The sequence below is a fragment of the Oncorhynchus clarkii genome, chromosome 30 (assembly GCF_045791955.1).
Source record: "Oncorhynchus clarkii lewisi isolate Uvic-CL-2024 chromosome 30, UVic_Ocla_1.0, whole genome shotgun sequence".
Lineage (NCBI taxonomy): Eukaryota > Metazoa > Chordata > Actinopteri > Salmoniformes > Salmonidae > Oncorhynchus > Oncorhynchus clarkii.
The window spans coordinates 17,695,485-17,710,321 of NC_092176.1; the positions used below are offsets into that span (position 1 = coordinate 17,695,485).

General features: G+C 43.4%; 1 protein-coding gene across 3 annotated transcripts in view; it reads left to right on the forward strand.

Annotated features, from left to right (window-relative positions):
* The first annotated feature begins 4,153 nt into the window (after positions 1-4,153).
* The window catches only part of LOC139389731 (anthrax toxin receptor 1-like), a 50,765-nt gene continuing 40,081 nt past the window's right edge, over positions 4,154-14,837 (forward strand). The window contains exons 1-2 of one of the 3 annotated variants that reach the window (XM_071136647.1): positions 4,154-4,197; positions 4,575-4,754. In XM_071136647.1, coding sequence (XP_070992748.1) covers positions 4,594-4,754 — 161 coding nt within the window. In that variant the 5' untranslated portion in view covers positions 4,154-4,197; positions 4,575-4,593. Of the gene's footprint in view, positions 4,755-14,837 lie in introns of all 3 variants that reach the window. The other 2 variants (XM_071136648.1, XM_071136646.1) reach the window with 2 other exon arrangements.

Sequence of the window (14,837 nt, forward strand, 5' to 3'; positions counted from 1 at the left end):
CTGATTTATGAATGAAAATATGCGTATATGTTGCAACAGTTTGATAAATCACAATAATTTGTTGCGCACGCAAATCTTAGAATCTCCACATATATATATATTTTTTTCTTGGGCCTCTACAACTATATCTATTTATTTATTTATTTTTGTAAAATAAATTGCGAATTGGATTCATCCCCTCTACCACACGGAACCCCACTAATCCTACCGACAGAAATGCACGAGGTGGCTAATAACAGACCTCCATCCTATGCTAGCTTGCTACCGATGGCCCGGCTAGCTGTCTAAATCGCCTTGACCCCAACCAACCTCACTATTCACTGGACCCTTTTGATCACTCGACTAAGCATGCCTCTCCTTAATGTCAATATGCCTTGTCCATTGCTGTTATGGTTAGTGTTTATTGGCTTATTTCACTGTAGAGCCTCTAGTCCTGCTCACTATACCTTATCCAACCTATTAGTTCCACCACCCACACATGCGATGACATCTCCTGGTTTCAATGATGTTTCCAGAGACAATATCTCTCTCATCATCACTCAATACCTAGGTTTACCTCCACTGTATTCACATCCTACCATACCTTTGTCTGTACATTATACCTTGAAGCTATGTTATCGCCCCCAGAAACCTCCTTTTACTCTCTGTTCCAGACGTTCTAGACGACCAATTTTTATTGCTTTTAGCCGTACCCTTATCCTACTCCTCCTCTGTTCCTCTGGCGATGTAGAGGTGAATCCAGGCCCTGCAGTGCCTAGCTCCACTCCTATTCCCCAGTCGCTCTCTTTTGATGACTTCTGTAACCGTAATAGCCTTGGTTTCATGCATGTTAACATTAGAAGCCTCCTCCCTAAGTTTGTTTTATTCACTGCTTTAACACACTCTGCCAACCCGGATGTTCTAGCTGTGTCTGAATCCTGGCTTAGGAAGACCACCAAAGATTCTGAAATTTTCATTCCAAACTAAAACATTTTCAGACAAGATAGAACTGCCAAAGGGGGCGGTGTTGCAATCTACTGCAAAGATAGCCTGCAGAGTTCTGTCCTACTATCCAGGTCTGTACCCAAACAATTTGAACTTATACTTTAAAAAATCCACCTCTCTAAAAACAAGTCTCTCACCGTTGCCGCCTGCTATAGACCACCCTCTGCCCCCAGCTGTGCTCTGGACACCATATGTGAACTGATTGCCCCCCATCTATCTTCAGAGCTCGTGCTGCTAGGCGACCTAAACTGGAACATGCTTAACACCCCAGCCGGTACCAGGTACCTCTCCAAAGCCTTAATAAACACGGGCACCCTCATAGATATCATTCTAACCAACTTTCCCTCTAAATACACCACTGCTGTCTTCGAACAAGATCTCAGCGATCACTGCCTCATTGCCTGCATCCGTAATGGGTCAGCGGTCAAACGACCTCCACTCATCACTGTCAAACGCTCCCTGAAACACTTCAGCGAGCAGGCCTTTCTAATCGACCTGGCCGGGGTATCCTGGAAGGATATTGATCTCATCCCGTCAGTAGAGGATGCCTGGTTATTTTTTTTTAAATGCCTTCCTAACCATCTTAAATAAGCATGCCCCATTCAAGAAATTTAGAACCAGGAACAGATATAGCCCTTGGTTCTCCCCAGACCTGACTGCCCTTAACCAACACAAACATCCTATGGCGTTCTGCAGTAGCATCGAACAGCCCCCGTGATATGCAGATGTTCAGGGAAGCTAGAAACCATTATACACAGGCAGTTAGAAAAGCCAAGGCTAGCTTTTTCAAGCAGAAATTTGCTTCCTGCAACACTAACTCAAAAAAGTTCTGGGACACTGTAAAGTCCATGGAGAATAAGAACACCTCCTCCCAGCTGCCCACTGCACTGAAGATAGGAAACACTGTCACCACTGATAAATCCACTATAATTGAGAATTTCAATAAGCATCTTTCTACGGCTGGCCATGCTTTCCACCTGGCTACTCCTACCCCGGTCAACAGCACTGCACCCCCCACAGCAACTCGCCCAAGCCTTTCCCATTTCTCCTTCTCCCAAATCCAGTCAGCTGATGTTCTGAAAGAGCTGCAAAATCTGGACCCCTACAAATCAGCCGGGCTAGATAATCTGGACCCTCTCTTTCTAAAATTATCTGCCGAAATTGTTGCCACCCCTATTACTAGCCTGTTCAACCTCTCTTTTGTGTCGTCTGAGATTCCCAAAGATTGGAAAGCAGCTGCGGTCATCCCCCTCTTCAAAGGGGGGGACACTCTTGACCCAAACTGCTACAGACCTATATCTATCCTACCCTGCCTTTCTAAGGTATTCGAAAGCCAAGTCAACAAACAGATTACCGACCATTTCTAATCTCACCATACCTTCTCTGCTATGCAATCTGGTTTCAGAGCTGGTCATGGGTGCACCTCAGCCACGCTCAAGGTCCTAAACGATATCTTAACCGCCATCGATAAGAAACATTACTGTGCAGCCGTACTCATTGAACTGGCCAAGGCTTCCGACTCTGTCAGTCACCACATCCTCATCAGCAGACTCGACAGCCTTGGTTTCTCAAATGATTGCCTCGCCTGGTTCACCAACTACTTCTCTGATAGAGTTCAGTGTGTCAAATCGGAGGGTCTGTTGTCCGGACCTCTGGCAGTCTCTATGGGATACCACAGGGTTCAATTCTTGGACCGACTCTCTTCTCTGTATACATCAATGATGTCGCTCTTGCTGCTGGTGAGTCTCTGATCCACCTCTACGCAGATGACACCATTCTGTATACTTCTGGCCCTTCTTTGGACACTGTGTTAACAACCCTCCAGGCTAGCTTCAATGTCATACAACTCTCCTTCTGTGGCCTCCAATTGCTCTTAAATACAAGTAAAACTAAATGCATGCTCTTCAACCGATTGCTGCCTGCACCTGCCCGCCTGTCCAACATCACTACTCTGGATGGCTCTGACTTAGAATATGTGGACAACTACAAATACCTAGGTGTCTGGTTAGACTGTAAACTCTCCTTCCAGACCCACATCAAACATCTCCAATCCAAAGTTAAATCTAGAATTGGCTTCCTATTTCGCAACAAAGCATCCTTCACTCATGCTGCCAAACATACCCTTGTAAAACTGACCATCCTACCAATCCTCAACTTCGGCGATGTCATTTACAAAATAGCCTCCAATACCCTACTCAACAAATTGGATGCAGTCTATCACAGTGCAATCCGTTTTGTCACCAAAGCCCCATATACTACCCACCATTGCGACCTGTACGCTCTCGTTGGCTGGCCCTCGCTTCATACTCGTCGCCAAACCCACTGGCTCCATGTCATCTACAAGACCCTGCTAGGTAAAGTCCCCCCTTATCTCAGCTCGCTGGTCACCATAGCATCACCCATCTGTAGCACGCGCTCCAGCAGGTATATCTCTTTGGTCACCCCCAAAACCAATTCTTTCTTTGGCCGCCTCTCCTTCCAGTTCTCTGCTGCCAATGACTGGAACAAACTACAAAAATCTCTGAAACTGGAAACCCTTATCTCCCTCACTAGCTTTAAGCACCAACTGTCAGAGCAGCTCACAGATTACTGCACCTGTACATAGCCCACCTATAATTTAGCCCAAACAACTACCTCTTTCCCTACTGTATTTATTTTATTGATTTATTTATTTTGCTCCTTTGCACCCCATTATTTTTATTTCTACTTTGCACATTCTTCCACTGCAAATCTACCATTCCAGTGTTTTACTTGCTGTATTGTATTTACTTTGCCACCATGGCCTTTTTTATTTTTTTGCTATTACCTCCCTTATCTCACCTCATTTGCTCACATCGTATATAGACTTGTTTTACTGTATTATTGACTGTATGTTTGTTTTACTCTATGTGTAACTCTGTGTCGTTGTATGTGTCGAACAGCTTTGTTTTTATCTTGGCCAGGTCGCAATTGTAAATGAGAACTTGTTCTCAACTTGCCTACCTGGTTAAATAAAGGTGAAATGACATTTTAAAAAACACGAATTGTATGTACGCATGGTTGATAAAGGAGGCCCCAGATAAGCTCCTGAATAAGAACATTGTCACCACCGATTGTAACCAGTAGATGGCAGTAGAAGTGGAGTTTGTCTTTCTCACTTGTTTTAATTCCCTCTTCAACCACGTGAAAAAAATGAAAAAGAAAGTCAGAGTTTTGGAAAGGGACTGACTGACTGTAAGTTAGACACAATTACATCGTTTTCTGTGGCGCTGCCTGGAATGCACTTACTTTGTAGCTATTTTATTACTGTTGGGAAGTAGGACAAAGGAAGACCAGGAGTTTGCTGTTATGTGGCTCAGTGCATGTAGCCTGTGCTTGCTTGTCTCTTACCCAGTTATTAGAGTTTCCTGACTCAGTTGAGACGGACTAGATTCATAGCATCAGTGCATTCTCTGCCTTCCACTGCACCCTTTCAGATAACTTATTTTCAATGCTGAAGAATACTGGATCAATATACAGAAATAAGGAATCGTTTTTTTTTTGTACAAAGAAAAGGTTTTTCATCCATCTGTTTTCCAAAGTGGTTTTATTCTTCCTTTTATGTGAAATAGGCTCCTCCAAACTGGAATAATGTCTTTATATGGGTGCAGAGGCTCCTGGTTACCAGTGCTGCTTGGTGTTGTGAGTGTGCTGGTGGTGCTGGCAGCTGGTAATGCTGGGCACAACCAGGACAGGGGGGAGACTGGACCATCCTGCTTCGGGAGCTTTGACCTCTACTTTGTCCTGGACAAGTGAGTTTGTCATTCATCATTCTCTTTCCACCTTATCTCTCCACTGCGTGTCATACACTATTGGGGGCAGAGTTCATAACTGTGTGTACTATCAGTTGGTGAGAGAGAGACTCAAATATCACATTCATTTGTACATATTCACTGTATAACATCAGTGGTCACCAACCGGTTGATCTTCAAGACAATACACCCATGTGTAACTCTGTGTTGTTTTTGTCGCACTGCTTTGCTTTATCTTGGCCAGGTCGCAGTTGTCAATGAGAACTTGTTCTCAACTGGCCTACCTGGTTAAATAAAGGTGAAATAAAAATAAATTAAAACGTTCCTAGTTGACCACCAAAAATTTCTGTAGAAAAGCCAACGATACAGGTTTGCTATTTTTTTTCGTGTTGTGCTGTTGGTGGAAGGTGTACTTGATTCAGAAGCCCTGCACACCAGGTAGGCATAGAGTACCACAGTATGAGTCATAATATCCATAAAACCTAGCGGTCAAACAGGGAAATGGTTCCAATAATTTTTCCCACAGGGGCTTTTAGAAACACTTAAAATAAGGCCTGTGTTTCATGTAGGCTTACCCTGGCATGACGTTTTGATAAGCCTCTCTAGAACAATGTAAGTCTCTCTAGAACAATGTCACCGTGAGAGGCTGAGTCTAATGCTGTGTTCAACTGGAAACCTCGTACTTCCGTGTTCAACTGGAAACCTCGTACTTCCGACATCTGACTGGGGAAAATCATTTTGAACGGTCATCCAACTCGGAAACTCGGGCATCTTTCTAGAACTCCGACTTCACTACCTGAAGATCACTGACGTCATGATTTGTCCTTGTTCCCAGTTGCCTTGAAAGCGCTATGACAGATGCAGGTACCATTAATCCAGTAAAATAAAACAGCAAATTATTTACATTTATGCTCAGCTGTGCCTTGCAAGTGCTACACCTGATCTAATTTATCAAAGCTCGAGTTTTGAAATATAATATGGTCTGAGAAGAACAATATTGGCAGGCCAGGTATATAGCCAATATGCTGTGATAATGTATTAGGCCTACTGCACAAATCAAAATCTTTATAGAACTGTTTTTATTAGGTTAATGTTAAATGTTTAAAATATAAAATAAAAATCATAATCTGAGTGGTACATATTGACTTGCATTTTGACTGAGAAAGTGATCTTGAGTCAAAGGTTGGTGACCACTGGTGTACATGAATCTTGGCAAAGTTCGTTGCTGTTTGGTCACGTTTCTGTGTGTCAAACAAAAACACCCTAATTATAGATTGACAATAGAGCCTCCCACAATGCAATCTATGTCTGCAGGATGAAGTTGGTAAAGAACAACTGCAGAAACTTTCAGTCGACTGCAGTCAAAATGACATTTGATCACGTGGTTTTTGTTAAGTTTATGCAGTAGTCATGTAGGTGCAAAACTGACAATTTTATCCCCATAATGTAGCACACTTTGGAAGGCTTGAGAGAAGTGATCCAAATGTTGTCATACTTGGCAGGACCAGGATACCGCATTGGGGCCCCGGGACACCGAGGGGGGGCAGCTAACTTACAGCATTTGTCATGAGGCTAAGATAACATGTTGCAGTTTTAAGCTAATTTGCTGCAATTCTACACCTTTTGTCATGGGGCAGAGATTTTGTTGTTGTTGCTGTTTTATAGCTCATCTCATGCTTTTATTGACATTTTGCCATGAGGCTGAGAGACATCTTTGCAGTTTTAAAACTAATTTATTGCTATTCAACACATTTTACCATGTGGCTGAGAGAAAATGTTGCAGTTTTAAAGAACATTTGCTCAAATTCTACACATTTTGATATATGGGGGCCCCCCCAACATATTGTGTGGGGGTTTGGGATCCCAGGGCATGTGCCCTGCATGCCCGTTTGGTAATCAGGCCTTGATAGGTTGATGTTCAGGAATGTTATTGTTATTATCAAGACCTCTGGTGAAACCATTTCTATTTTGGCTTAGAATACGTGGACAACTACAAATACCTGGGTGTCTGGTTAGACTGTAAACTCTCCTTCCAGACTCACATTAAGACTCCAATCCAAAATTCCTATATCGCAACAAAGCATCCTTCACTCATGCTGCCAAACACCCTCGTAAAACTGACCATCCTACCGATCCTCGACTTCGGTGATGTCATCTATAAAATAGCCTCCAACACTCTACTCAACAAACTGGATGCAGTCTATCACAGTGCCATCCGTTTTGTCACCAAAGCCCCATACACTACCCACCATTGCGACTTGTATGCTCTCGTTGGCTGGCCCTCGCTTCATACTCGTCGCCAAACCCACTGGCTACAGGTTATCTACAAGTCTCTGCTAGGTAAAGCCCGCCTTATCTCAGCTCACTGGTCACCATAGCAGCACCCACTCGTAGCACGCACTCCAGCAGGTATATCTCACTGGTCACCCCCAAATTACTCTGCCACCATGGCCTATTTATTTCCATAACTTACCTCATTTGCACTCACTGTATATATACTTTTTGTTTTCTTTTGTTCTACTGTATTATTGACTGTGTTTTGTTTATTCCATGTGTAACTCTGTGTTGTTGTATGTGTCAAATTGCTACGCTTTATCTTGGCCAGGTTGCAGTTGCAAATTAGATATATATATATAACCTAATGTGGAAAATATATATTTTTATTTCCAACATCTTTGAAAACCTGCATCTTACAAAACATATGTGGTATTTACTTCCCCTGAGGGGCATTGATCAAGCATTGGGACAATTCTGAAGATGTTATCCCCATAATGCAACACACTTTAGAAGGCGGTGACATGAGCCTCTTTAAAACTCTTCACAAAAGCAGTGCTTACATGTCCGCTGCTTTCTTGAGTTACATACAGTGAATTCTAAAAGTATTCAGACCACATTTTGTTACGTTACAGCCTTATTCTAAAATTGATGAGGAAATGTTTTATTTAATCCATCTACTCACAATATCCCATAACAACGAAGTGAAATAAACAGAAATACCTTATTTCCGTAAGTATTCAGACCCTTTGCTATGGAACTCGAAATTGAGCTCAGGTGCATCCTGTTTCCATTGATCATCCTTGAGATGTTACTATAACTTGATTGGCGTCCACCTGTGGTAAATTCAATTGACTGGACATGATTTGGAAAGGCACACACCTGTCTATATAAGGTCCCACAGTTGACCGTGCGTATCAGAGCAAAAACCAAGCCATGAGGTTGAAGGAATTGTCAGTAGAGCTCCGAGACAGGATTGTGTCGATGCACAGAAGGGTACCAAAACATGTCTGCAGCATTGCAGCTCCCCAAGAACACAGTGTTCTACTTCCATTGTTAAATGGAAGTAGTTTGGAACCACCAAGACTCATGCTAGAGCTGGCCGCCTAGCAAAACTGAGCAATCAGGGCAGAAGGGCCTTGATTCAGGTGGTGACCAATAACCCGATGGTCACTCTGACAGAGCGCCACAATTCCTCTGTGGAGATGGGAGAACCTTCCAGAAGGACAACCATCTCTGGTGGAGTGCTGCAATCAGGCCTTTATGGTAGAGTTGCCAGACGGAAGCCACTCCTCAGTAAATGGCGTATGACAGCCTGCTTTGAGTTTGCCAAAAGGCACCTAAAGGACTCAGACCATGAGAAACAAGATTCTCTGTTCTGATTGAACTCTTTGGCCTGAATGCCAAGCGTCACGTCTGGTGGACACCTGGCACCATCCCTATGGTGAGAGAGGGTGGTGGCAGCATCAGGCTGTGGGGATGTTTTTCAGCGGCAGGGACTCGGAGACTAGTTGGGAAAGATGAATGGCGCAAAGTACAGAGAGATCCTTCATGAAAACCTACTCCAGATCGCTCAGGACTTCAGACTGGGTTGAAGGTTCACCTTCCAATAGGACAACAACCCTAAGCACACAGCCAAGACAACGCAGGAGTGGCTTCAGGATAAGTCACTGATTGTCTTTGAGTGGCCCAGCCTGAGCCCGGACTTGAACCCGATCGAACATCTCTGGAGAGACCTGGAAATAGCTGTGCAGTGATGATCCCCATCCAACCTGACAGAGCTTGAGAGGATCTGCAGAGAAGAATGGGAGAAACTCCCCAAAAGCAGGTGTGCCAAGCTTGTAGGCTGTAATCGGTGCCAACGGTGCTTCAACAAAGTACTGAGTAAAGGGTCTGAATACTTATGGAAATGTGATATTTCATTTTTTTAAATAAATTTGCCAAAAATTGTAAACTGTTTTTGTTTTTTTATCATGAGGTATTGTGTGTAGATTGATGGGGGGAAACTATTTAATCCAGTTCAGAATTAGGCTGGCACAAAATGTGGAACAAGTCAAGGGGTCTGAATACTTTACAAATGAACTGTAGATTTCCAAACCCGTGTTTATCTCTGTGTGACTAACATGTGGACAAATCAATCCTGCGTGCAACTAACTAGCTTGCTGATTCTTGCATGTTTTCATTTTCACTCAGCCATGTTGTTGGCATTGGACTGTTTCAGACTGGTACCGTATGTTTCATGGAGCTGCCCCAGTTTTTAGCATTTCAACCACAACCAATAATATCTCATTTATGCCACCCTATGATATTCTCAGATGTATTTATACTGTAGGTAGCCTTTCTCTGTCACTTCTGCACTAGTTCTCCTTATTGTTAGTTCACCCAAATTCCGTCCTTATCCTCCATCAAAAGGGCCTAATTATTGTGAGCAAAGGCAAATCAAATCAGTTTGAGTCATATGCACAGGGTCGCAGATGTAATTGCAGGGTACAGCGAAATTCTTATGCTCCAACAATGCAGGTCAGAGAAGTGAGTGAAACAATAATACTAAGTAAAATAATAGAAAAAGGCATGTGTGTATGTATCTCTATCCAGGCTATATCACATCCGGTTGTGATTGGGAGTCCCATAGGGCGGCGCACAATTGGCCCAGCGTTGTCCAGGTTTGGTCGGGATAGGCAGTCGTTGTAAATACGAATTTGTTCTTAACTGACTTGCCTAGTTAAATAAAGGTAAAAAGTAAAGTGTTGGTGCCATGTTTCATAAGCTGAAGTAAAAGATTCCAGATGTTTTCCAGATGCACAAAAGCTTATTTTTCTCCAATGTTGTGCAAAAATGTGTTTGCATCCCTGTTAGTGAGCATTTGTCCTTTTCCAAGATAATCCATCCACCTGACAGGTGTGGCATATCAAGGGCCGATTAAACAGCATGATCATTACACAGGTGCACCTTGTGCCGGGGACAATAAAAGGCCACTCAAATGTGCAGTTTTGTCACACAGCACAATGCCACAGTTTTGAGGGAGCGTGCAATTGGCATGCTAACTGCAGGAATGTCCACCAGAGCTGTTGCCAGATAATTGAATGTTCCTTTCTCTACCATAAGCCACCTCCAAAGACATTTTAGAGAATTTGGCAGTGCGTCCAACCGGCCTCACAACAGCAACCACGTGTAACCACGCCAGCCCAGGACCTCCACATCTGGCTCCTTCACCAGCCACCCGGACAGCTGATGAAACCCCAGTGGGCTCTCCCAGGCCTACCCATGGCTGCGCTCCTGCCCAGTCATGTGAAATCCGTAGGTTAGGGCCTAATGAAGTCATTTAGATTGACTGATTTGCTTATATGAACTGTAACGCAGTCAAATCTTGAAATTGTTGCATTTTATATTTTTGTTCAGTGACTGTATATAATTTATAACTCGTTTTAAATTATATACAGTTGTTGCAGTTAAGTGGCAACTTGTGTAAATAAGGCTATTTGTCCATAGTGTGAGATTTACAAGGATAAATGTCCATTAGGGGGTAGGGGGGGGGGCAGGGGGTAGAAGCTATTGGGCAGTTTATTTCTACCATAATGCTCCTATATTGTCTGTGTGATGAAAGCGGTGAGAACAGGCTGTGGCTCGGGTGGCTGAGGTCCCTGATGATTTTCTTGATCTTCCTGCGACACCTGGTGTTGTAGGTGTCCAGGAGGGCAGATGGTGTGCGACATCTGTAGAACCTTGTGGTCAGGAGTCATACCAGGCTGATGCAGCCCAACAGTGCGATCTCGATGGTGCACCTGTCCAACACTGTGAGGGCCCTCGGGAACAGGCCAAATTTCATAAACCTCCTGCTTTCTTCACCACAGCGTCTTTGTGGTTTGACCATTTCAGCTCCTCTGATATGTGGACACAGAGAAACTTTAAAAGTTTCTGACCGTCTCCACGGCAGCCCCGTTGATGGGGGTGTGCCTAGCTTGGTTCCTCCTGAAGTCCACAATCGGCTCCTTTGATTTGCTTACTTTGAGGGAGAAGTTGTTTACCTTGAGCCACGCCATCAGAGTGCCTACCTCATCTCTGTAGGCCCTCTCGTCGTTGTTGCTAATCATGCCTACTACTGTCGTGTCATCAGCGATTTTGATGGAATTGGAACTGTACCCCCGTGTTGAGGGTCAGTGTGGGGGAGGTGATGTTACCTACCTTCACCACCTGGGGGTGGCCGTCAGGAAGTTCAGGACCCAGTTCTATATGGAGGAGTTAAGTCCCAGGGCCGAGAGCTATGTGGTGAGCTTAGAGAGTACTATGGTATTGAAGATCAAGCTGTAGTCGATTTCAAGCATCTTCACTTGTGCATTCCCTTTTTTCCAGGTGGGTGAGGGCAGTGGATATTTTGGGGCATACCTAATAAGGTAAAATAGAGCCTCTTCTGGTTTCAATATATATTGCTACCCTCTGAACTCCAATACTTTCAAATGACAACACTCATTATTGCCTGCATGATTATTTGTCTAATGTGGGTGAGCAGGCTTCAGCCTCTATCATTTGGGTCTGCCTTTTCCTCTCCTCCATTGTTTAGTCTCTTACTCGTGGATGAAGATTGTTTTTTTTCTCCTTTTGCCCTACATCAGAATGCCAACTCCAGGCAGACATTTCTGTGGTGGCATAACATTTTAGCTAAGTGGAAATTCAGGCAGACATCTCGAATTGTAAGATTCAAAAGACGGATGTAGGGAGTATGATGAACATACTGCTGTGTGTGCGCACAATGTTTTGCTAACAGAAAATGCATAAAAAAGGAGAATGTTAGACACCAGGAGGTTGGTGGCCCCTTAATTGGGGAGGGCGGGCTCGTGGTAATGGCTGGAGTGGAATAGGTGGAATGCTATCAAATACATCAAACACATTCCATTTACTCCGTTCCAGCCATTATTTGGAACTGTCTCCTCTGATTCTGCATTATATGTAGTATTTTATTTTTTATTAGGATCTCCATTCGCTGATGTGGAAGTGTTCCATGTGGTCAATGTAGTCATTCTCTGGCTGCTTTCCTCTACCTCTCTTTGATTGAACTGATATCCCTTTTTACCATAACTGTCCTTCTGTATTCTCTGTCTGATCATCACTCCTCTCTGTATCAACTCCTCTGTGTGTCTGCAGAACCCTTTCTCCATTAGGTCCAGATGTTCCAATGTTTCAGCCTTTTGGCTGCGCTGTCTGTGCTGGGACTCGTATCCTGGTAACAGTGGATAAAGAGGTGTTTTGAGAAATGCTCCGAGTGGGAGAAAGAAGAGGACAGTGAAATAAGAGGATGGGAGTAAAGACAGGAATTAAAAGAATGACACACAGAAAGAAAGACGAAGTCATATGGCCGGTCAACCTACTGTCAACAACATTTAATTGTAAGAAACCATTATCAAGGTTAGAGTTCAGTGATTTTTGAACTGTTGAAAAGTGACAGCCCAAGTATAAATACCGTAAAGTACATACACTCATGAGTAAAAAAAAAAATGTTTTGAGCAAAATAGTGTTTAAAAAATATATATTTTTAGACACAACTGAAAACTTCAAGGAGTAGGGCATTCAATGAGTTGGTCTGATGGGTAGTTGTGGTGTCATCGGCCTCCCCCTCCATTGAGGAGCAAAAGAGGACAGACCCACCCCCCTACTTGTGATGTCATGACTTACCTGGACCACCTATTGAGATGTGCCTTTTGTTAACTAAATCAGGTGTTAAATGAGGCGAGAAGGAGACTGGAGTGAGTTAAGAAAACATAATCATCAAATAAGGACAAGGAGATTTAAACCACAAAAATCTGTAATGAATCGGTCAGCTATGCATACGTAGTGATGTTGAATACGGTACTACAGCCCCGTTAGACTGGCCTAATTCAAATACATAACTTAGGCATAATGACTGATAATTTACCTGACTCTAGTAACACATAATGGCTGATCATTTACTTGACTCCAATAAGACGGAGATCATTACTGGGGCTGCATTATAAACACATTGACAGTAATCTGAGAAGAAGGATTTCACTGATCTGCATCAGCATGAGATCAAAGATGGCCACTATCTAATCAATCAGAGTTATAGGCTACGTTGTTGCTTTCCAACCAAGGTGTTTGCGTGTTCTAATAGAATGGGTGCTTCCGAAGCAATACCCTCATTTTCAGGAAAGAAGAGGCATACAGGAGTGTTGCCACAGTACACACCGGCAGGGAAAGACTACATTCAGCCAAGATTAATATATCGTCGAACTGTAATGGTTGGATGGGATAAAATAAATAAAAAATGTATTTCACCTTTATTTAACCAGGTAGGCCAGTTGAGAACAAGTTCTCATTTACAACTGCGACCTGGCCAAGATAAAGCAAAGCAATGCGACACAAACAACGACACAGAGTTACATATGGAATAAACAAACCTACAGTCAATAACACAATAGGAATCTATATACAGTGTGTGCAAATGAGGTGAGATTAGGGAGGTAAGGCAATAAATAGGCCGTAGTGGCGAAGTAATTACAATTTAGCAATTAAACACAGGAGTGATAAATGTGCAGAAGATGAATGTGCAAGTAGAGATACTGGGGTGCAAAGGAGCAAAAATAAATAACAATATGGGGATGAGGTTGTTGGATGGGCTAATTACAGATAGGTTATATACAGGTGCAGTGATCTGTGAGCTGCTCTGACAGCTGATGCTTATTAAAGTTAGTGAGGGAGTCTCCAGCTTCAGTGATAATTAAAAAAAATATATATAGTTCCAGTCATTGGCAGCAGAGAACTGGAAGGAAAGGCGGTCAAAGGAGGAATTGGCTTTGGGGGTGACCAGTTAAATATACCTGCTGGAGCGCGTGCTGCGCGTGCTGCTGTCGAGATGATTGTGGACTTCAGGAAAAAGCAGAGGGAACACCCCCCTATCCACATCGATGGAACAGTAGTGGAAAGGGTATTAAGTTTTAAGTTCCTCGGCGTACACATCACAGACAAACTGAATTGGTCCACCCACACAGACAGCATCGTGAAGAAGGCGCAGCAGCGCCTCTTCAACCTCAGGAGGCTGAAGAAATTCGGCTTGTCACCAAAAGCACTCACAAACTTCTACAGATGCACAATCGAGAGCATCCTGTCGGGCTGTATCACCGCCTGGTACGGCAACTGCTCCGCCCACAACCGTAAGGCTCTCCAGAGGGTAGTGAGTCTGCACAACGCATCACCGGGGGCAAACTACCTTCCCTCCAGGACACCTACACCACCCGATGTCACAGGAAGGCCATAAAGATCATCAAGGACAACAACCACCGAGCCACTGTCTGTTTACCCCGCTATCATCCAGAAGGCGAGGTCAGTACAGGTGCATCAAAGCTGGGACCGAGAGACTGAAAAACAGCTTCTATCTCAAGGCCATCAGACTGTTAAACAGCTACCACTAACATTGAGTGGCTGCTGCCAACACACTGACTCAACTCCAGCCACTTTAATAATGGGAATTGATGGGAAATGATGTAAAATATATCACTAGCCACTTTAAACAATGCTACCTAATCTAATGTTTACATACCCTACATTATTCATCTCATATGTATACGTATATACTGTACTCTATATCATCTACTGCATCTTTATGTAATACATGTATCACTAGCCACTTTAACTATGCCACTTTGTTTACATACTCATCTCATATGTATATACTGTACTCAATACCATCTACTGTATCTTGCCTATGACGCTCTGTACCATCACTCATTCATATATCTTTATGTACATATTCTTTATACACTTGTGTCTATATAAGGTAGTAGTTTTGGAATTGTTAGC